This window comes from Centruroides vittatus, unplaced genomic scaffold (assembly GCF_030686945.1).
Source record: "Centruroides vittatus isolate TY-2023 unplaced genomic scaffold, ASM3068694v2 contig_658, whole genome shotgun sequence".
NCBI lineage: Eukaryota > Metazoa > Arthropoda > Arachnida > Scorpiones > Buthidae > Centruroides > Centruroides vittatus.
Window position 1 is genome coordinate 591,842 of NW_027122410.1, and position 24,818 is coordinate 616,659.

Consider the following 24,818-nt stretch of genomic DNA (forward strand, 5'->3'; position numbering starts at 1 on the left):
TCTGTTTTATTAAAGCACTTATCTCTTGTATAAGTATATGTATTGAATATATACATATGCATGTACATTTTCGTATTCTTTTTTATATTTTCTTTTATTCTTTCCTGGCTGTACGAACTAACTTATTTTTTCTCTTTTTTTTTACAACTGGCCCCCTTGTCATCACCGGAGAAAAAAAGGTGACTTCATTCATTTTCCTTTTCCTTCTATAAACTATATTTTACAAATACATATGAACATGAAATTATAAAATGTTATTTTTTACTACAACAATTTATATACATCTTTTTTCTAATCCAGAAAATTTAAACAAATTTTAAAATTATTATTAATTACCTACTAGACTTTTAAACTCTTTCTATAATTGATATAATGATTAAAATATATTTTTTTAGAGTCATGGGAAAATTTAATATTAGAAGTAATAATTTCAAAATAATTATGCTTATTGTAATAGCAGTTTTATTCTTCTAAAAGCTTCAAAAATTTATATTGTTATTTAATGTAGTAATTTCTAAAGAAACTGATTCATAATCAAAAAAATGTAATTATTTTATCACTTTTCATAGTTTAACAATGAGTTTATAATAAGAATAGTACATATTCTGAATATTTGATTATATATGATAATACAAGATAATGAGAAAATTTCATATTGTTTAAAATGATTTTAAACAATGTGATATATTATATAATTTCTTAGTGATTTTTAATAACATATTGTTTAATTTTAATATATATAACTATTAAATAATCTAACAATTCTTTTACTTAATGCACATTTAACAGAGATTTTTCAAAAAATGCATAAATTACAGTATACAGATCATTTATAAATTATTTCTGTCCATATATCATCTATTCAACTATATATTATTTATAAATGATGACTCATGAATTTTGAAATGGCATATCTGTTTGGAGAAATCAGTCTGTAACGATTATCATTTTGATAATCGTTACAGACTGACTTCTTCATTTTACAAATTCCTAACATTTTAATCTTTTTTTTTTCCTTTTTGTTACGTAATTTAAAAAATTTTATTCAATAAACGAATTATCCAACTTGTTTATCAGATTTTACATTTTTACACCAGTCCCTTCATTGTGATTTCTGTTTGTATAATCTGATAAAATTTCTATATATTTTTTACAAAAATTCCAGCTTATTGTATTGAAAATTTAATGAATCTGTTAAAAATAACATATATTTATATTTATAATGCATAATATTTAATTAAAAAATCTCTATATAAGAACAGAAAGCTGTGTGTTATAACTGTGTTAAAAATTTGTATTAGAGAGAATCCTGTCAAAAACAGAAAACTAATCGAGTATTGAAACAAAAAGCATGACAATAACACTCATTAGGAATGAAATCAAATCTATCCATTTTTATTTTGCTATTTTATATTCAAACCCATCATTTTGTAAAATATAAAAGAATACTGTATAAAGATATTGATAAGTTTTTAAATTTTTATGGAGACATAATATATATCACTTAGGTTTAATGACATGCCTATTGCAGTCTATATATTGTTAGGCCTAAATGTGTCTTTAATTAACCAAAGTTCTCCATAATACACATTTGAACAGTTGGCTGCTCTGGCAATATAAAGCTAAGATAGTTCCAATTTAGAACTACATGTCTCATATCCTGTTTGTAATTGATTTTCCCATAATAAGATTTCTATTACTTTTGTACATAAAAATAAAATTTAAACTTTTCATTGCAGCAATATTTTGTCTAGTGTATAATTTCTGCACCCAAATCAGTCAACTTAACAATTACACACACTAGTTACAATATCCTGTGTGATGCTGCATATTGCATGTATTTGTATGATTAGTATCACCAAGATGACATTGTGATCAGCTGTTTACTGCAGATAGTTCTTACAGTCTGTTTCAAAGACAAGCTGAAGCATGCTCTGTAAAAGCAATCCTCCGAACAATTTGCTTTGGCCAAATTCTTGAAACAGAAGAAGAAATCATATTATTGAGTGAATTAAAGAATAATATCAAACTAAATAACCTACAGAACAGCTAAAATGGTTTGAATCCTTTTATAAAGAATGGTTCTATTTCACCACAGCAAAAAAAAAACCCACTAAATTATACTTAATAAAGTTTACTCCAGTACTCACAATCTCCATACTTTCTGCTTGGTTTATATCATAACGTATACATTTTATTTTTGTGTGTTTGGGTAGTTTGGTTGTTTTTTTTTTTTATCACTTTCCGTGATATTCTATTCAACGTATAAAAGTCCAGCATGTACAGTACATTTTTAAAATTTGTCCTATTCCAAAAATGGAATGTAAACCATTATAGAATAAGCAGCAGCTGTTCTTTTGTAAACTGGAAAATTAAAAAATCTCCTGAAGAAGGTTGATTAAGAAGATTAAAAAATGTTAGAATAATATAAACATTCACGCTTAATAAATGATTATGTTTTGTGTTAATGCCGGAGCAGTTACTGAAGGGAAGTTCTTTTTCATCTGCCTTACATACATATCAATACATACTAGCTGTGATAAAATTTCAGATTTATTGCAGAATTAAGGGCACTGTTCATTCATTGCTGTGATACCAAGTAATCATGATCACTTTAATCAAATTGCAATTAAGTTATTTTGAAATATTCATATAAAAAAAAGGTAGGTTTAGTAAGCTCATTATGGTCCACCAAGTTTGGACTATTATGTGACTAAATGCAATTTTTTTTTCCAAGAAATGACTATCACCTAGACTCTACCATATATTAATTAATACACAAATTACAGCTTAATATTGAAAATTCTCCCGCAAGACTTTGAATAAAGAAATGTTGACAGTTTTTCTAATACATAATTTTAAATACTGTACACTTAACCGATTGCACAACTGGAAAATATATAATTTTAATACAATTAATAAAATGAAAACGAATAAATAACTGCTATTACAAATAAGTATAAACTTTTTTCATTTCAAATTAAAATATTACATTCAGGATTATATATATTATTATGATGATTTTTTATAACAAAATAATTGTTTTTAATAATATCTTTAATGCTTTTTATGATTGTAAACTATTTCTATAATGGTTTTTACTCCTTTCATCATACAAAAAATGTAAACTTGTGAGAGATTTCAATGTCTTACTTATATTGTATATGAATAACAACTGATTTATTTGTGTTTTTCATGCAATCAGCTCCTGAGGAAACCTGCACGATAGGTACGGATCCACTAACATTTGCATTTTCTTTATGCTTTTATCAAGTATAAAGAAAACTTATTTGGATTTATTATAAAAGATTCATATTATTACGAATGAATTTGTTTTCTATAAGTTGTTTTAACTTTCAATGATAAAATTACTAATATAAATTATAAAATACTGAAATATTTGAATTAGAAATATTATTTTTTGTTTATGTTTAGTTTGAATTTTAAAAAAATTGATTGTATAATTTCATTCAATATAATTTCAAATTTGAAAATATTTGAAGGTTTTTTTCTTTATAATATTAAATAGTATTTTTTATAGTTTAGATTAACTTTTGAATTATATTATTATATAATTTATAAATACAAACTATGGATAAATGATATATAACTGTCTACTCTCTTTCACTGCACCACTGCTGCATGCTCTCTCTGTGCAATGAATGAATAAATTTTTAAATAATGATATATTTTAATAGTTTTTAAATACTTATTTTTGTATATTGTAGAAAATAAGAATATTAAAAATATTTCTGTATTTTTAATTTAATATTTATATAATATCCTTAATGAATTCATTTTAAAATAATAAAAATTTCTTAGATGTAAAATTATAAAATGTGTCATTTTTTTCTAGATATTTTTTATATATATAAAATTAACCTTATTTTCAATGAAAAATGAAGTTAATTTTCTTTTGATGAAACAATTTCAGTATTACAAATAACTTATATAAAGGCCAAAAAGTATATTTAATGTTATTTCAGGTACTTTTTACACATAAAGCAAGTGTATGTAACTCAAGTAACCAATTGTTCACTTCTTGTAAATTGTATTAAAAAGAAAAAAAGGGTATAAACAAACATCATCAGCCAACCCGTAATATATAAAGCTACCATATATATACGCCTTGGAGAGGACTTGGGCACTCGATGTGTCCCCAGCCGGCATTGTAATGGCTGTTGATGGTCATAGCTTATACTTAGATATACTGGAAGGGGAGATCGGACTGAAGGTCTGGGTAGCGTAACTGGTAACGTGTCTGCACGGATAGCAGAAGTTGCGGGTTTGAGTCCCGCTTTGAGCCGATTCTTTTCTTCCAGTTCAGTCTAAATTATTTAAAAATTATTTAATTAAATTATAATTATTAAATTTAGCAAGAGATGGTGCCTAACGCCACACTCTAATAGCAAATTATCTTGTAATTTATAATTAATATAGCCATTTCCAGCCCGATAATTTCGGCTTTGGTTGGTGGTAGAAATAAAGAGTTTTGAATTAATGGTGATCAAATCAAATTCACTCTGCATTCTAGATGTAATCTTTGCCTTTCATTGAGTACTGCCATCTGTAATAAAGGTTACTATTTGTTTTTCAGCTTGGTTTCATTTAATTTTGATGGAAATCTGAAACAAATAGTTCTTTAAATAGTTTAAATGTGTAAACTATATAGAAAGTACCATAAATGAAGGAGTCAAATATGTTGCAGATAAGTTTTTAAACAGCTGTAGTTAGAAACAGAGCTGTAAAGAGATAAATAGACCAGAAAGACCTCTTTCTCCAGTTACATGGTACAGAAATAATTTTGTTATTTAGATAACAAAACTCGGATTTATTTTACGTAAAACTTTCAAATTTCATTAGATTTTTACAACTTTCATAAATTTATTACTTTCTTATAGATCCTCTGACTTCCTTTGAGCCCAGAAAATTTATATTCACTGGTCCCATCTCTCTGCCCAGATCTTCTTCAAAATTCCAACAAATCACTATTTTGATTCAAAACAAAAATTCAGTTTTTAGGCGTGAAATAAATATTACTTTTTTAATTAACTCAAACACTTTTAATATTTCAAAATGTGATGATCAGAAACAACACAAATTAAATCCATCTGACAAACAAAATGATAATAAATACAAATATGTTGCACTAACCTTGTATAGCTTTGTGCTTAATTTTTGAAACGTAACACTAACGTTTTCGATCCACCCTAGGACCTTCTTCGGGTGTTCTATAAAAAATTTTCTGGTGCAGTCTGAGTTCAATTTAGTTTCTGACTTTAAACATTCTAGTTTCAAATGTTTCTATCTTTGAATTTAATTTTTAAAATTTTTAATTTCCAAAAGATGTGCACCTACACCAACTGTTATAGCGCTGGGTCCTACATAGCCTGCCAGGCTCTCGAGTTGTTTTTTATCTTTAAAATTGATTGACAGGCCTTTGCAGTCTGCTTTAAAAAGTTCTAACTCTTCCAGATTTCAATTTGGTTTATATGTTGGGTTTGTTGGATCATTTCCACTTGCTGTAGATTAAGTGTAATGCCGTTTTCATTGGCATATATCACTAAGACGGTATTGCTTTTCTTTTTTTCAATGTCTGTTTTAGGAGGCATTGTTTGAGCAATCTTTTTGTAGATCCAACATATACGAGGTCTCTATCAAATCTGTTATCTTTTAGCAAAATTTTATATACTCCTGGCATCCTTTCGATTTCCACCCGATCTTTCTCATTTCTTTGCATGCTGAATGTATCTGATTTATGTCTGTAGGCTATTTTTACATTAGTGTAAGCCCCAATTTCTTGATATAGGGATTGCATATGGCACTCATACATTATGCCGATATGGTAGGGAGACGCATCTTGCTGTGGACCATTTTCTGGAACCCTATTCAATTGGTCTTTGAGTTGGTTTTTATGCTTGTCCATCATTCTATATATTAGGCCTTTTTTATAGCCATGCTTCTAAGTAATTTCTGCTATTCTTCTTATTTCCCCCGATTTGTCTTGTTTCTTGTTACATTGTGTGTAGGCCCTTCTGGTAAGCACTCTAAAGGCTGCCATTTTGTAGTTGTATGGATCGTTAGAGCTGGTTGGGATGTATGTAGGGATGGCATTTGGTTTAGTAAGAAACGAGAAAATTAACATCCAGGCGTTAAGTGTTTACGAATATCGCTATAATCACTAGCACTTTCGACGAAATTATTATACTCATGAGGCAAGTTGAGCAGAAGGTCTTCAATTTCCCCCTCACCATAGTTATACCTCAGATATGTAGACGATATCCTTGAAGCTTGGCAGGACACGGAGGAGGATTTCCTCACCTTCAAAACTTCACTCACAAAAATTTTATTCTACCATCAGCTTTACCTGGGAAAAAGAAAATGAGGGGGATATTGCGTTTTTAGATCTAAACATCTCCAAATCCCTGGGAACTTTATCGTACTCCGTGTTCCATAAATTCAACTGCTTACCACCTTTAATCCCTGCTACAGCATTCCAGCCGCAGCATTATGTTAATGCGGCTATCACCCCATTAATTAGAAGGGCTTTTTTGCTATCTTCCAGTCAAACAGCTGTCGACATCGAGCTTAATGCCATTCGCTCAGCAGTAAACGCGGCGGGGTACAATAATGCCAAGTACAAGTACCTCCTAAACAAGGTCAAAAAATCGCTCTTTCCTCCCACGGCGTTACATGTTCCAAACGAATGCACGGTAGTCCTTCTCGCATTACCATTCTGTGGCCGAGTCACCATACGTATTTGCCGGGTTTTTAGGCAACACGCGCTCTTTCTACCAGTCTCCCCACGGCCAAATCTTAGGAGGCTACTGTGCAATGACAGGGATGCTACCTCCGTACTAGAGAGGTCTGGAGTTTACTCCATCCCATTGGAAAATACTGCATCCGGTATTCGCACCCACTACGTTGGTGCGACAACCAGAATGTTGGCTTGTCGTATTTCCAAACACCAACTTTCCATCAGGGCAGGCAAAGAAGACACCGAACTAGCAAGAATGGTGTTACAGCACCTATACACCCCGCTATGGGACCAGGTGACGATGCTCAGGCATTGTAATAACAGGAGCATCGTGTTTATTTGGGAGGTCTTTCTTACCGCTGCACTAAATCCGTGCAACACTCCCACACTTGATTTGCCTGCTATGTGGGTCAACTTATATAACAGTTTAAAACAACACCTCTAGCTTTGCATCTCAGTAATTTGTAGCGCATGCGCTACGACACCACGCACGCACATTTAAATTTCTTCTCGCACTGTTCCATCGTTGTTTTGTTCCAAAGTTCTAGAGCGGTTTTTGCATTTCGAAAATTTTTGATTCGATAAAGGATTTTAACCGTTTTTATCCACCTGAGGAAGACGAAAATAATTTCGTCGAAAGCGCTAGTGATTATAGCGATATTCCTAAACACTTAACGCCTGGATGTTAATTTTCTCGTTTCTTACTAATTCAGAGAGCGGCGTGAAGTCCATCATCGTTATGGCATTTGGTTTTTGGTATATCTTGTGTCATATTCACTACCATTGAATGTAATATATTAAAGTCCAAAAATGAGCCTCTTTATTGTTCATTTGTTCTAACTCAGTTGTAAGGCTATACGGGTTGTTATTCGTACAGTGTATAAATTATTCGATGTTTAGCTTTGTCTTCCATATGATGCATACATCATCGATGTACTGCATCATATTCTTATATACTTCAATATTGGAAAGGAACTTGGGGATGATCTTGGCTTCTAGAGATGTACTACAATTTCAGCTAAGTCCCCTGACAGTAGACTCCCCATAAGTGCCTCTCTTTTTTGAAGGAACATTTTCCCATCCAATTGTAAGCATGAGGTGTAACACAGCATATGTGCTAGTTCCAATATTTGTCTGTGGTCTGCACTGTTTGCCATCCATGAGCCAATCCTGTAGACCACAAAAATTAAATAAAATTACACAAATTAACTAGGATATGTGAATTAGAGCACATTCATTTTAAAATTTTGAATGAGTAACAAATGTGTAAATTAGTACATAAAGTTGCAATTAAATATTTTTAGGAAAAAGTACTATACATTAAAAGCACAAATTTACATAAAAGGCCATTAATATATGGAAAATGAAAAAAATGCATTTACATGAAAAAAATAAAACTTAAGACTATAGCAGTTAATACAGTAGACCCCCCTATAACACGGTAGATACGTTCCGTGTTATATGAATCCGTGTTGTATGAGTCACTTAAATACATGAGCCAATCACAGCCTGGCACTTGTGCAGTTTAGGGGCTACAGCTATTTGAGAGGTTTTCTTCCATAAAATTAACTGATTCTAGACTAGTTTGACTCAACATTTCCAAATCACGTATAATTTTTTGGGAATAATTCATATAAACTATGCTATAAACAAAAATTTGTAGGATTACTTACTGAGTGTGCACCATTCGACGACGCCATTGCTTAAGCTTGTTTTCGTCGCGGAGCAGCTCATCAAATGGCAGGTGCGTGTTTCCTGATAAGTTATTTTTCTGTGAAAAATTCACTGAACTTTGGAGACATCATTAATAAAAATATAATTTTTATGGCCGTTGAATAATAAATGTTTTTTAGTAGGTCCAGTGCTCATTTAAACTCAACGGTTTGTACAATATCCACTATTGGTCCAGATTCCAGCAATCCTGTCATGACATGAGTTGGCGATGACGTTTTACCGTGTTATACGAATCTCTTTTAGCGTGTTATGTGAACACGATTGCAATTTTTTCACCATGTTATACGAATCTGTGTTATATGAACTTGTGTTATAGGGAGTCTACTGTAGTTGATGACTATAATAACCAGTGGCGTGCCGTGACATTTGATGATAGGGAAGCTGTGTTTCTGTAAGAAGCCGACTTCCAGGGGCAATCAATTAATTGCGTGTCAATAATGGTCTAGGGTCCATTTGTACATAGGTGGTGGCTATAGAGACAAAGACGACAAGTATCTGACAAAAACCGTTTATTTTAAACATAAAATAAACATACACTATGTACAAAATAATTTGCTTTAGGACAATCGGCCGTTCGGACGTCCTGAGCGTCGATGTGGTTCTTTGATGGTCGATCGAAGGTGGCTCCGGGACAGTGTCGTTGAGGAGTTCGTAAGGAACGGGGAGACTTTGTCCGTTGGAGTCGGGGGCACGGTCTAAGTCCGAAGTGTCACGGGTTACGGGTTGGCACAATAGACGAGAAATTGTTTTTTTTTTTTTTTTTTTTTTTTTGCGTGTTGACACGGCGTTTTGGTTATTCCAAACGTTAACCGAGTGCCAGGTGTCCTCGATTGTCGGAAATTATATCAATCTCCGTTCTTTCTTTCATCCATTTTGATTGGTCGTTCTCCCGCAATCACGTTTCCCTAGTGGTGGGTCCCTGGTTACTAAATGTAACGAGACTCTTACCTGGAGAGTGAGAAAAGTCAAAATCGAAGATAAATTCGATCTTCCACCGATCATAGAAAGATTCCTTCCGCGATTTATGGTTTCTGCCTGGCAGTTTGATATAAACAATGGGTGTCCGACTACAAGCGACTTTTACTTATGTTTTTTTAAACTAATAAATTTTTCTCTAAATTAACCGTTTTTTCGCGTCTTTCGTGACCGGTCAGACCTGTCCGGTACATGACATTTCCATAAAAGTTTTAAACAAATACTGGAAATGACAAAAATAAACAATTTATGTATTTTAGTTCTAAAATACAAATAATACATACATAATACAAATTAATACGATACAAACAATGATAGAAGAACTTTTTTTAGTTTTTTATAAACTAACTCTATTCGGCGATTTTTTCCGCCAAGTCGTTAATTACTTTATCGTAAAAGTCGCTGGTCGTCGACTTCATCGACGTATTTGAAAGCTCTCTTTCTATCGAAAGCAACGCCAGCGATGACAATTTTTCCTCCGACCGAGTGTTCCTGGCCGATGTATGAATTTGCTTCGTGGTCGAAAAACTGCGCTCAGCAGACCCACCGGTAAATGGTACCGTAAATATTAATGATATTAAATCATATAATTATTTTAGTACGTCTTTGTTCGGATCGACATTAATTATAATATGTTTTATGTTTAAGAGTTACTTGTCAATATAGTCCGGACACGAATATAAATATTGCGATTCGCTACGTAATTTAGATAAATCAAAAAATTTCTCATAAAATTTACTTAATTTAAAGAATTGAAACACGCTCGGAAAAATTGTTAATAATTTTAATATTATGAAAAACATCTAAAAGTGATAAAAATTTTAAAGATTTTGTCTGAAAATCTGTCAATATAATTATAATTTTCTTTTAATTATACTGTAATTAAATATAACTTTGCAATAAAACGTACATAATGTACAAATGTACAAAAATGTACATAAAAATAACATTGAATACTCTTTATTTTTTAAATCTTAAACAATTCACTTAGCGATAGCTCCCTACCAGTGGCTAAGGGATAGAATCGTTGGAAGCGTTACACGTGTGTAGTTTCCACCAGCTAAACCGGCTGAGGTTGGTGCTCTGTAAAGCGCATGCGCCAATGCCCTCAGGCCGCTCTACACCATTCAGTTATCCTCGCCTTGAAAGCTGTCTCGGAAGCACTTCCATTCCGCCACTGACATTCGAATATACAAAAGCAATCTTATCGTTTTTTTCACATTTAGTATACAATTTCTTAATAAGATACATAATGCAGTTATAATAAATTATTAATTTTAATTAATTCAAAGTACGTTAAAATATGAAAATTTATATTTTAGAAAATACAAGGGAAAGTCATTGGAAGGTGGATGCGGCGCTTCCACCGCTTCCAATGACGGCACGCCACTGATAATAACCAATGTAGGAGTGTTCCATAACTGCTTTCAAAAGCTGGACAATTTAATCTATTCACCAAAAACCTTTTTATTCAAATCAGCAACACTTTAATTTTTCATATAATTTTTGATTTAATTATAGGTCTGCTTCAGGTTTCCAATTTTTCATTCTATTTTGAATTTGATGCAGAATGCTATCAGTTTTAAACTTTGGAATACAGTTTAGGCAAAAATTGGATCATTATAAATATTTTTCCAAAACATTTTACAAAGATTCAAATGGAAACCAAAATAACAGATCTCATTAATTATGAAAGGGTATATGTAAAACATATGTTTAAATTTGCAAATATACTGTATATGACATCGAACACAATTTTGAACTATATTCCAAAATTTAAAATTTATAGCGTTCTATATCAAATTCCAAAATAGAACAAAAAATTGGAGACCTGAAGCAGACCTATAATTAGGTCAAAAACATTTGTCCATCCAAGTTTACATGAAAAATTAAACTCCTGCTGATTTGAATAAAAAGTTTTTGGTGAGTAGTAGGTGTGTCTGATGATAATGCTAATGTCAGAGAGTTTTTCAGCTTTAGTTTTAAAATTAAAAGTTTCCCATTTAAACAGAAGATATTGTAGAAAATTGCAGGAATTAATATTCTCGCTAATTGTAGGTGTAGGTGAATTACCACGTGGGGAAGAGACACAAAGACACAAGTTAACAATAAGTTTATATACACAACATAGAGGTAATGATACAGATATATATATATATATGTTTAAGTTCACAAGATACAATTTTATGTGCACCTAAAGTTCTCACCATTACAATATTGTAGTCATAAATGGTTCAGCATTTGTAATCCAATTCGTCATGAGAACAAAGAAACCACGGTAGAGAAAAATATTTCACAATGTATTTCACATTTCTCTATATATCACTGACTCAACACCGGATTGTACTAACCAAAATGTTTTACCTGTTACCGGTGTGCACTCGCTAGACGACCAAAAAACGAAATCAACATCAATAGTTTGTTACTAACATTTTCGAACCAAAATACTGGTTCTTCATCAGGTGACTTTGAATTTGTGTTCGAATTTTGAATTTGGTTTTCTTCGAACGACAGTCCAGAAATTCAAAGTTACCTGATGAAGAACCAGTATTTCGGTTTGAAAACGTTAGTAACGAACTATTTGTGTTGATTTCGTTTTTTGGTCGTCTAGAGAGTGCACACCGGTAACAGGTAGAACATTTTGGTTATTTCTCTATATATATTCAGCGACACACAACACTTGGAGGGCACTAAAATATATATGGAACCCACGTATTTGTCCGAGACAGAAATTGTCAATGGATTTCAATTCTGAATTGTACTTTACACACCTGTAAAACTGTCCTCATGAAAAGAATACTGCACTAGTCCATACAATTCACCAGTCTCACGAAAAGAGAAAGAAAAGAATAACACTGTAGCCGGTCAGCGTCGCCTTAAATACCCCTTCCTGTGTACTCGACAGGTTGCCAACCATTTTACCCCCACAGCAGAAAATAGCCCAAAAAAATATATATACATATATGACAGACAACTGCAACTACACAGTATAAACATCCATAATAAACCCGATACATAGCATTAACCCTCCAACTGCAGTATATCCTCAAGTTTGGGTTAGAGACTGTTTTCAAAACTTTTTTCTGTTTATTTGGGAAATTGCTTTAATTTTAAAACTAAAGCCAATAAACTCTCTAAGCAGTTTCTGACAATAGCATTATTGGATCAATAGACATATTTACTTACAGTATTGTAGTTACCAACACTACTGGCCACTATAGTCTTTGCTTTGTTCACTTAAACACATTTCTTCATTTTGGAATGTATTAATAGTCTTTATGTAAATTTATGTACTGTATTTTTTTTTTTTTCTAAAATTATTAATTACAATTTTTTGCAAAATTTTTAAAATTTTAAATGTACTCCAATTCACTTCTTTTAGTTTTCATTGTTCCTGAAGATGATATTTTAAAATAACAAAAACATTTGCTTACTAAAAAGTAATATTTATTTCATATCAAAATGCTTACTTTTTATTCATTTTGAGTTAATATTTATAATGTATGCCTTTCCCAGAGGTGTCTATATTTCAGAGCACAATTGTTTATTTTACCTAAACCGTTCTTGTATAATAATTGAAACATAAAAGGTCCTTGATTTTGTCCTTTATTTTTATTTTTCTATGTCTGTTTCATAATGGTGGTAGCAGATTTCTGTAGAGGCTTATGCCTATCCTCAATCCACATCCTTTCCCATAGAAAATTATGGTTTACCATTAAATAAATAAGTAAAATTAATTTAGAATTTAAAAAATTTTAAACTAAAATTTACAAATATTAATATAATTAAACTGTTTTATTTAACTTGCTTTGTAACATGTCCTGAAATCTTGCAACTCAAATTTTATCCACTTCTAATTAAAATAGAAGACCAAAAGTTTGAGGACATACGCAAGTCCAATGACTATTCATTTTAATGATGATTCAGAGGATTGGCCCCATATGCATCATCCTCCTTATTTCAGTACCTGATAAAGGATAATTAAATGTTGAATTTAATCAGTAATATCAACTGCACGTGGCAATTTTAGATGTATATGGGTAAATGCATTGTAGTGATGTATATGGCAGGTGTGTCTTATGATGATATGTGCAAAATGATTTACAAGATATGATTTTGTATAATAAATATCTTTATTTTGCGTGAAGTAAAACAGGTTTTTGGGATGACAGGTATTCTCTGTCCCAGTACAAACGAATAATATGAGCCGTACTACAATTATTATAACAGGTTGTTACAAATTCTACTCTCATGACACACTAAACTCCCATCTCCGATATATTTGTAACACATATAATATTAACTATGCTTATATTAACTATCGCTTATAACTAATTACAACTAAGTGAGGAAGAAATAAAAATTCAGAAACGAATGATAGGATAGAGGAAAGCGGATACCTAAATACTTGTGAGGATCTCAGGGTGGTGGATTTTCAGAATATTTTAGCTTTCTAGGAGTTGTTGGATAGTTCTGATTCTTTTCCAGTTTTCTACGATGGTGATCGTGAAGCTCAATAATCTTTCTCGCTTGAATTTTTCATGATTCTTTCATCCGACTTTGTCTTCACTCTGCGCTGCCGAAACGCACCAGAGAATTTCTTCTTCCGTCCTGTCTCATCAGAGTCCCAGTCAAGAATGACCATTGTTCACACACACAGCTCTCAGGGCCACATTCCTATCTTTTGTTCCAAAGGGATTAGCTACTACCACCCAAGAAGAAAGAGTTGAGAAGGGATAAACAATAGACAAAGGAAAGAAAGGAAATTATACAAAATTAATATAAATACATATATACAATATGACGAAACGCCACAGTCTCAAGCTAAGTCCCAGTTCCAATAAACATTACTACTAATTAAGTTATGTTTTAATTTATCTTTTTAAATATTTCAGACGCTTAAGTTTAAGTCCATTGTAGTAATGTAAAATGCATTTAAAAACTTTTCACATTAAAATGATTTAAAAATTGAGATCTAAAAAATAACAAAAATGTTTAGTTATTAACTAAAATCATTCAATTTATCTCTTTTACTCTTTCTGTCCTTTGAGCACTGAGAGAGCCTTTTAACCAAGCCCATTATGAGTTTGGCTGGATCTAAAATTGGATGGCCAGATGGTGAATGATGAGGACCCAACATATCCAGGATGGGCCATCCATCATAAAATTCCTGAGGTGTTTTTACCTCTCTGGATTTGTTCCTGGATCTTAAAGGCATTAAGCTGACACCTTAACTGCTTGGTCATCTACTTTTTTGGGAAAGAACATAATGGAGTGATAGTACTAAACATTTTTAAGTATCCTTTAATCCAGTCATAAAAAACTGCAACAATAACCCTTGCCTATCCAAAGTTTTGATATTCAATATCCTAATATAATCAAAACTTCAACACAGAATCTGACAGGATCAAAAGTCCAACAGATTATAAAAGTATGGAATAAATTAAGAAAATTTTTAATGAATATATTTTTTGTGGCAATTTATTTTTATTGTATTTACTATAAAATACAATAGTCAAAATTTATTTATCAAAAAATTTCCCCTTTGAAATTTTTGTTGTATAAATAAAACATCGGATCTGTGACAATAATGGACTTTCAACTGTATCAACACTAGAATTGCTAGATTTCTATGAGTTTCTATGGGAAAAGATGTGGATTGATACATAAGGATAGGCATATGCCTCTGCAGAAATCTGCCACTACTATTATGAAACAGAGGCATTGAAAAACGAAAATAAAGAACAAATTGTATTATTTTCTGTTTTGATTACTAGACAAGGACAGTTTAGATAAAATAAAGGATGTCTGGCAACCTTAGTGATCACTGATAATTGTATCAGAATTTTAATCAAATCTCAGTGGCCCTAGTTAGAAGCTAGAACATTCTTATTTTAAATTCAATAAATTTTTAATTTTAAAATAATGCCGAAATGAAATCAAAGGAAATTATAGTGATTGGGACAATAAAGATAGTTGCAAAACATGAAACTTAACTACCAGGTTATATTTAGCTATGTTATGGTTAATTTTTAATTTTAAAACTTAGCTACATTAATCTCAAAAAATCTAACAATTTAGGATAATATGACTAATTTTTATCCATATGTTAATGTTTAAAGATAAATTTTCTGACCATATTCTGATACAAATAAAACTACAAAGTAATGAAATGAAGAGTAATGATCTTATTTTAATTAGTTTAAATTTAAAAAAGCACAAAATAAGAAAAGTCAAAGATGAAAGGAACAAATATTAAATTTTTGGCTCCAGTTATTAAGTCATATTTGATTGATTTATTTTTTCTGAAATGTCACACCAAGATTCCTATTCTGATGATCTCTCACAGAATAATTAATTCCAAAGACATCTAAATCCGGCAACAAAAGAAAATTTATTAACTGAACTAATGTTTTCAGGCTTGTCTAAAGGTTGTTTTCAGATTCTTAAGGTGAAACAGAAATAGAACAAAAAATAAATTTAAAAATACAAGTGTTTGAAAGATGTAATACATATACATGTCAGATGTGTCATTTTTATATTCAGTGTGAGTGCTGGATATACAAATGGTTAATATTTGACATAATAAAATATATAGATAAAAATACCTAAAATAAAATACATAAAAGAACTAAAATAAATGTAATAAACAAAAGAATCAAAATAAAAATTAAAACTAAAATACATAAATGACACAAAAGTATAACAAGGTCTCTTATAGAATTCTTAATCTTCATTTTTTTCTTTTCCTTCCTTTTAACATTTGACAATATATTTATAGTAAATTTCTTCCTCGGATTTAGCTCTACTTCTAAGTTTCAACATCAGAATTAGTATAAATGATGATAACTTTTACAATATTATTATTAATTCATGTCTTCAATATATATATTTAAGTCTGCTCACAATCAAACAAGAATCAAAAAGGTCATATTTGATTTAGCAAGTTCACAAACAATTTACAATACTAAACCAATGAATATTAATACTGAAATTGTTTCTCTCTCTTTCCTGATGAAATTAATGGAATATAACAGATTTGTTTTGAAAAATAATTATTTACTTTAAAATATTTATTTATTGATGTATTTTGAAATAAAATATTTTTCAGACTTGAAAAATCCAGAATACCAAGTATAGTTACCTGGGGATTAAGGACCATGGCCTGTAGACTTGCCCTTCTCTTCAAGCCAAATCAGGCATTGAGAGCCCCCAATAGCAGTGTGCCTCCTCAGGAAATGGACTCTTCACATGAATGGTTGGCCTCAACCTCACCTCCCCGGGCACAGCTGTTTTCAAGAGCTGCAAACTATAGTGTGGAGAGGGAGTATTCTCGCCCACTGGGTTGGATTGGTCGCACAGCCGAGGGCAAGTTTATACTGCGGGACAGTGGGGAAGAAGGCTTTGGGCCCCATCTCCGTAATCTTCATATTCCGTCCACCCAGGCTGGAGCCAGGACCAGTGGCCTCCACATCATTCGACAGTCATCTTCTTCCCCAGGACAACATACTTCCCCCAAGACTATTAGTCCTGTCTCCCAGCCTATACCTACAATCTATTCACCTCATGAAACCCACTTCCAAATTTGTAACACTGCAAATATTGGCGAAGAACATAGCTCAACCAATTTACACTCTTCGAACGAGCATTCCTTCCCTAGCACATTATCTAGTCATTCTATTAGCAGTGCTCAGCACACATCTTCATATGAACTTCCTTCTTTACAAACATTACACAAGTCCCACCAACAGGGTTCAGTGCAATGCTGTCATCCCACTGGCAAAGTTCGAACTTTAGTACATGCACGATCGATGTCGCAGGATAACTATCATGGGGCACAACCTGGAAGAAGATCAGAATATCATATTCGTAGAGAAGGAAAAGATTCAGTCGAATATAAGCATTTGTTTTCAAATCAAGTTATTCCTAAACATCCATCGAGTCCTTATGAACGTAAATCTACCTTTTTATCACAGCACCCTGGCATTCACCAACAGACTCTGCAAGCAAATAACAGAATTTCAAAGAATCTTACCCAACAGCCACCTCTTGCTACAAGCAGTCCATCACGACAGAATAGACAGTCCGAACATACGCCCTGTGTTCATAGAGATAAATTTCCAGTATCCAGGGAGAAAGAGAATACTGATAGAAGTGGAGAAAAATCAATGACGTATACTCGTAATCATTTACTGGGAGCAGTGGAACGAGCTCGTAACATTGCCCTGAATCGTGGTGGACCCCTTCGACGTAGTGCTCCAGAGCTTGGTTACACATCTCAAAAATTAGTTCGTGTCACATCCCCTTATCCAAGTAATCATAAAGATCCTTATTTAATTTCATCTTCAGTCATCCACCAATCTTCAAATCCTGATAAAGCTCTCAGTGAGGATATACTCAGTGGACTAGAGAGGGAAATTACCATTGCATCCCGCAGTCGTAGTAGTATCACTAGTGGCAGTTCTGGAAGGGGCAGCAGTGCCCAGGGCAGTAAAGCTGCTTCTGTCACACAGTCTTGTGGAGATAGTCTTCAAGGAGAATTGGACTTTGCTGTTGTCAACCCAGCAATCATTAGCACTAATAGTTATGTTTCCAGAAGCCATTTGCATCCAGAATCTGTTCTTTCATCAAGGCATAGTCCTGGTAGTGGTGTCATACCCATCATTGAAACATTTCACCGAATTCCTTATCTCACAGGGGATTCCTCTCATTCTGAACCTAGTTATCCTTCCCCTGGACCATTAGATATCTCTGTAGACGAGAACTATGAATTTGATTCTGTCAGTCACATGGATTCTGAGTTGTTGGATAGATTGCAACAGTATTCAAATTTTCCAGCTCGATCAAGACCTAAATTTGGCAGCAACAACAGCAGTGGAGGCAGTGGTGAACGAGGCCTTAGTGATAGCGAACTGTACCCCAGCTTGTACCCAAGACCCAAGAAGCCCAGTAAATATGATAATACAGAAGCCAGGTGTGCTGCCCTGAAAGAAGAATTTTTAAGATTTAGGCAGAGACAGCAAGAAAGAAGGAAATCGGAAGAATTGGAGAGTGAGTGTTGAGACGAAACATAACAAGTTCATTCATTTGAAACTTAGCTTTTAAATTCTTAATGAAGTGTCCATTAAATGACATGCTTTCACTGCCTAGTCCTCATTGGACGTGGCACACAAACTGCAAAAGGGGTGTATTTCCTCGGGGCATTTCTGTGACAATCTTGTCTGCAACAAATTAAGAGAAAGCTATAAGGATTTCTTCTTAAACTCTCAGAATTGAGAAACTCACTGATTGCAAATTTGTGTTCAATAACTCCAGGTCTTTGGGTGGTAGATGCAGTCCATTAAGCTGCAGGTTGACCAACACACTATTGTACTCCATATCAACTTGTACTACATCTGAGTTTTACATAATGCATCATTTTCTCAACAACATTCAATTCTTATAGGACCTTGTAAAAAAATTTAAAAATACAGAGATGAGTACTGCTTTAGAACCACCATCTATAAAATGTCTTCATGCAGCAGTAAAGTTGAAATTGAGCACGTTTATGCCATTATATTGTTGGAAGGCAATGCATCTTGAAGTGTTTCATTGCTATTGTTTCTTCAGCTCTCTCCAACAATTATTTCATTGTCAGCAGCTTCATTTCATTTTCATTCATTTCTTTAAAATTTGAGGTGAATGACTAGACACTCACATCTCTGCTGTGCATCAGACTGTAACCATCAGCATGTCTCTTTCTCAGTACGTGTGTGTCACTGCCTTAATTTGTGCCAAAAGCACCATGTGGTTGCTTGGTTCAAGTTGTTGGTGCTGGCCTTACAGGGAATTAGCACTTGATGTCATTAGAAGCTGGTGGACATCATTGTGATACAATAGTGGCTTACCTAAGAAAGTACAGATGACTTTCAGAGGTGGCTTTATGCGACAGAAAAAAACTGGAAGAGCAATAATGGATGCATTGCTCAACGAAAATTTTAACACGGAAGGAAAATGAATGTACAGAAACGTTTGCGTGTGCCATGTTCCTAAGGCAACGGTTCTCGACATCGTGAGGAACGGACGTAACATAGATATATATCGTGAACTTTAAAGAATGATAATTATGCCGAAAATGTTTATCTAGAGCTACAAAAAAAAGTGTACGTGAGAAACGATATTAGTGGGTGAATCAAAAATGTTGCTTGAAAGTTTTTTTGTTAGTTCATTAACACTGAAAGATGTTTTAGATAAATTGAATATATTAAAATCTTCATGCTACGTGTTGAATTTTTTTCCTTCTTGTTGAGTGGCTCTGTGAAAATGGACATTGACACATTCAAAACTTTGAACTCTGCGAAAACTTAAGTGAAAATTGTGAAAATAATAATTTTCACTTAAACTTTCCTCAAATTGTTTTATATGTCATTTTTCATTACTATGATGATAGATTAGCAGAGAATAGAATTTTATTGAGTACTCCCAATTGTTCTTGTTGTACAGCAAGTAGGAAAAAAACTGTCATTTGTGTCCTGTTCTCACTGTCATAATATACAAGAAAATATGGTAGTGATCACGTTGAAGTCATCTATCTACGCTTAGTTATATTATTCCATTCCAAAAAACCTCTCACGCATAAAACATGCACATACAAAAAGCTTTATTTTAATTTTTATTTATATGTTTACTGTTTTTTATTGTAAATATCTGGTTTTATATTTATTTTGTTATTTTTTTAATATGTTATATGTACTCATTGTAAATCAATAAATCTGTGGAAATGTAGAGAGAGAAATATATATATATATGTATGTGTGTGTATTTATATATGTATATATATATACTCTCCATACAGTTTTCTTATTCTAAATGAATTGATTCCTTTAGAGTAAGTTTGATATTTTGTTTTAATATTTTGATTTAATTTTGTACAATAACAAACCATCATTTCATCAAAATATCATATTTATATAACTAGAAAAATAAAGTTTTAACATTCCGAAATTTGAAAACAAATGGTAATAGTGATATTCTCGAACAGTTTGTGATTTGATTATGTATCTAATACTGTATTAGTAAATTTCTATCATCTTTTGAAAAAAGAAAAAAAAAAAGAAAACAGAGACCATTTGCAAAACAAACTGGTTACTTCTATAGTAAAATTCTATATCGTAGAATTCCAAAAGAAAAAAAAAAAATACAGTAGAATGAAATGTTTAAAAAAAGTCTTCTTTACCTGTTTTATAATATAAAAATGTGATATTTTCATCATTTTTTTTGTGTGCCTGTGTGTATGTACAGAATATATATATATATATAATATTTTAAAATTTTATTAAATTCTATGAGGGAAAAATAATATCAAATATAATTTTTATTTTCCATTTTCTTTTGTTTTGTTTCAGATGAAAATTTTGATGTTATATTTTATAAAAGAAGTACTGTTCCGTGAAGTCCGTTTATATAATTTTCATTTTAGTATTTTGGTAAATATATATATATATATATATATTTCTTCTTTGTTGATTTATATGTAAATATATTTCGAAAAGTCACACTCGATATTAGTTTTCCAGAGAAAAAAAACAAAACAAGTTTGAACAAACGAAATCTATTTGTGATTAATATCCATTTTTCACGGAGCCATACTGTCAGATAAGAGAATATTTATGGGTTCTCTGTAGGACCGCTCAAAAAAAAAATAAAAATAAAAATATCTGGCATTTTGTTTTTCACAGCAGCCAATAAGGAATTAAAATTATGATGTGAAGATTGAAATTTTGTGTATGACCATCCGTGTTTTTTAAAATCTTATTTGGTCACAACACACTTGTTTTTCATCGAGTCACTTTTCTGAAAATAAATAATACGTTGGTTAAAACTAAAATTCTACTGAAGTTTAATGAGAAAACTAATGTATTGTTTGTTTTTTTTTCCTTGTCTTTTTTCTAAACAAACGATTTTTTAAATTCGATATTTAATTTATAAATTGACGTTATTCTTAGAATAAACATTTACGTTAAAAAAAAACACAGATAGATATGGCGAAGCAATTAAAGATTTTTAAAATCCTACATAATAGACTATTTGAAATCCAATTAATTAATGATTTAGCTTTTAAATTAATAGAAGATAAATGAAATACACTCAAACCCGTTTTTGTGCGGTATATCAATTTGATTGAAATTCATATACCGCACAAAAAAAATCGCACAAAAATCATATAAATAAAAAAAATGCACAAAGAAAGACCGCACAAAAACAGGTTTGAGTGTATGTAAATCGTTTATATAAATTAAACAAAATTAATTTAAAAATATTTTAAAATGTTAGATATTTTGGGCTATATAAATAAAAAATTCAATACATTTTAAACTTTTACCAAAATATATTTTACTATATTTTTTTGGATTTCAAATGGTTCTCTAAATAGTAACAAAACTACTTTCTAACAAAGCTATAATATTAGAAAATTGCTAAAATAATTATAATAGTTTAATTATTATGAATTTTCGTAACAAAATTATATTTTTAAAACTACATTCATATTCACTGTTGGCAATAAAATAGAAGTTTGGCAAGTGTAAAGACAGTTCTAAATTCTCAAACATAATGGGTATATTCTAGTATGCATCAAACAATGCATCGGTGAACTGCATTTTACTAAAACTCATTTCGTATTCGTCGGCAGATTCGTCGGTGCGGCAACCGATACACGTCACACTCGTCGGACTGTGGATACGGCGAGCTCCGACAAAGCAATGCGGCCACCTCCGTGGTTATATTATTAACACCACGTTTACTGCTCGTCCGTATCAACCTAAAGTTTCGACAAAATAAGTGCAAATGTCAACTGTTTCTGGCGTCAAGTTGCCAGACATTCCGGAAAAAGCTTATTAAAGTGTTCACTAATGCATCAGTTTTGGCTGAAACTGATGCATACTGGAATGTACTCAATAATAAAACTAACAATAAAGCTATAGAAAATATATTTTTATCAGAATACAAATTTGTATACTTTGATTTGAAGATCTAATTTTAGTTTTATTTATGTTTTATATTAGAATAAGTACAAATACGCCGCAATAATGATAATAAAATTCCTTTTTAAATTCAAATCACTCATAATTGATATGAAAAAATGTTAACATGTAACTTTGATAATATAAAATACAAATGAATATCATTTAAGTTAAAAAAATTGTATAATTAAAGAGAGAATCTTCCATTATAAAATTACTTCAATTACATTTTTTAACATGGAAGAAGAGAAATGAATCTTTTAAACTGGAAAAATTATTTAATAAATAAATTTTTAACTTTTAAAAGCCATTTTTACATTATCTATAAAATTGAACAGTGTTAATAGAATATAAAGATTCAAATTATAAATTTAGAATTAATACAAAAGAAATAATAGAAATCTAAAAAAATTTGAATTATTAAATTTTAAAATACCGTAAGACATAGCTTTCTTTTAACAAATTAACAGTATAATGGGAAGTCAGTAATTAGTTTACAAATGTGTATTTACAAAAACAAAATGATGAAAATTTCTAACAGAACATTTATTTTTCAACAATATTCCCCATTAATATTCTGGAAATTGTCTCGACGTTCTACCGGCTTTCGAAAACAAGCCGCAAGGAATAGCTTCGATAGCAACATCGATTACCGTCAGTTTCCAAATCTCATTAGTCGTTTAAAAAATTTTCATCGCCTAGGTGTCCTTTGAAGGTTCAAAATTGGTGGTAATTGTATCCGAGATAAGTTATAAAATCATCTTTTTTGGACCTCTAAAAGAGCACTTGGATGGAAAATTTGTTTCGAGCAATTAATTGTATTGATTCCAAAAACCTCGACAGTCTTTTATGCGGCAAGTTTTCGAAAGCCGGTAGAACACTCGGCAAAGTATTTCAATGTTTCTAGTGACTTTAACGAAAAACAAATGTCCTATGTTAGAAATTACTTACTTTTTGGTATATATTTGTTTATAATCTAATTATTTATTATTTACAAAAGGAAGTTAGTAAATTTAATTATCAAGAAATAATTGCTATGCTTATATTTATGATCATAGCTTTGTACTGCATATAATAATAATCAAATTTTGAAGTTTTTTTAATTAAAAACACACAAATATACCCAAACCCAGTAAAAGGAATAAAATTATTTAATAATAGGATCATCATTTGTGTGTATCTTTCATTACATACAACCAGTATTTGATGAAGTAAAAGTCCAAATATATTATTTATGTTTAATTGTCATCATTAAGGAAATATTGAAAAAAGGAATCGGTTGTGGAAGGATACAAATACAGAATTATGCTCTCTAGTGGTTTCATTTACAGTTTAAAACAGTAATCAGATTTAGGTAATTCATTAACTCATTACATTGATATCAGGAATTAGATACAAATAGAACAAAATTAAACTTATGTAGTACAAAATGACAATAACATAACTAATCTGCATAAAATAATTGTGTGGTATTCACCAATGTCATCTGATAACCTTTGTTTCGATAATTATATTTGGGTAAAAGAAAAATGTATTATATGTTTGTTTCCGCAAGTAAATAACTTTGAATATAAACACATTCATTCCATTAATCTGCATATTACATTCTTAATATTAAAAATGTACAGTACAATGAGAATTTTGATGAGATTAATTCAGACACAAAAGGAATATATAAATTCATGTAATAGTTTGTAAATTAAGTTTTCATTGAATGTATTTACATACAGAAAACCTGGAGAAAGATAAGACAAAGTTTTACCCTTCTCTGAACTAATAAAGATTAAATGAAATGGTGTTTTTATATAAAAAGAATTAATTTGGAGACTCGGATACGGGCCGAATAGGGGTGCTCGTGGAATGCGTTATCTATTGCAACCCTTGCGTGAAGCACGCACGCAAGCAGTGGCAGTAATTGGGTGCCGCGTCTGCCCATTTGATGCCAGTTCTATGTAATGGTTTTCAACCAGGGTACCAGGAAACAGCGCCATAAAACTTCTTACGTGCATTACTAAAAGTAATAAGTATATTAAAGAAACTCGAGTTTATTCTAAATAAAATATCAAAATCCAATCTCATTTTAGTAGAACTTAAATGTTTAGAGGATAAAAGGGCAACCTTTAGATATTTAAGAGTAAGTCAGCATACGACGAACAAATAACTACGTAAAAATAGTTGCGTGGAACAATGGACAAATATCGTTCGTTCGTTTCTTTTATACTTGCAGAATAGGCAAGAAGTCACGAATTTTATGTTATTTGTTGTTGATGAAATTTGGGACCCCGTTGGGATTACGAGAAGGTCAACTCAGACGAAAAAGGGGCACGTGCCCGTTCACAACACTTTCGTGT

General features: G+C 31.4%; 1 protein-coding gene across 15 annotated transcripts in view; it reads left to right on the plus strand.

The window, feature by feature from the left end:
* Positions 1–21,223, plus strand: part of LOC136980013 (protein turtle-like) — a 339,436-nt gene extending 318,213 nt beyond the window's left edge. For 11 of the 15 annotated variants that reach the window (XM_067276045.1, XM_067276040.1, XM_067276043.1 and 8 more), the window contains one exon: positions 16,578–20,315. In XM_067276045.1, the coding sequence (XP_067132146.1) occupies positions 16,578–18,528 (1,951 nt within the window). In that variant the 3' untranslated portion in view covers positions 18,529–20,315. Of the gene's footprint in view, positions 1–149; positions 180–3,205; positions 3,230–16,577 lie in introns of those variants that run through there. The other 4 variants (XM_067276053.1, XM_067276056.1, XM_067276055.1 and 1 more) reach the window with 4 other exon arrangements.
* The last annotated feature ends 3,595 nt before the right edge of the window (positions 21,224–24,818 follow it).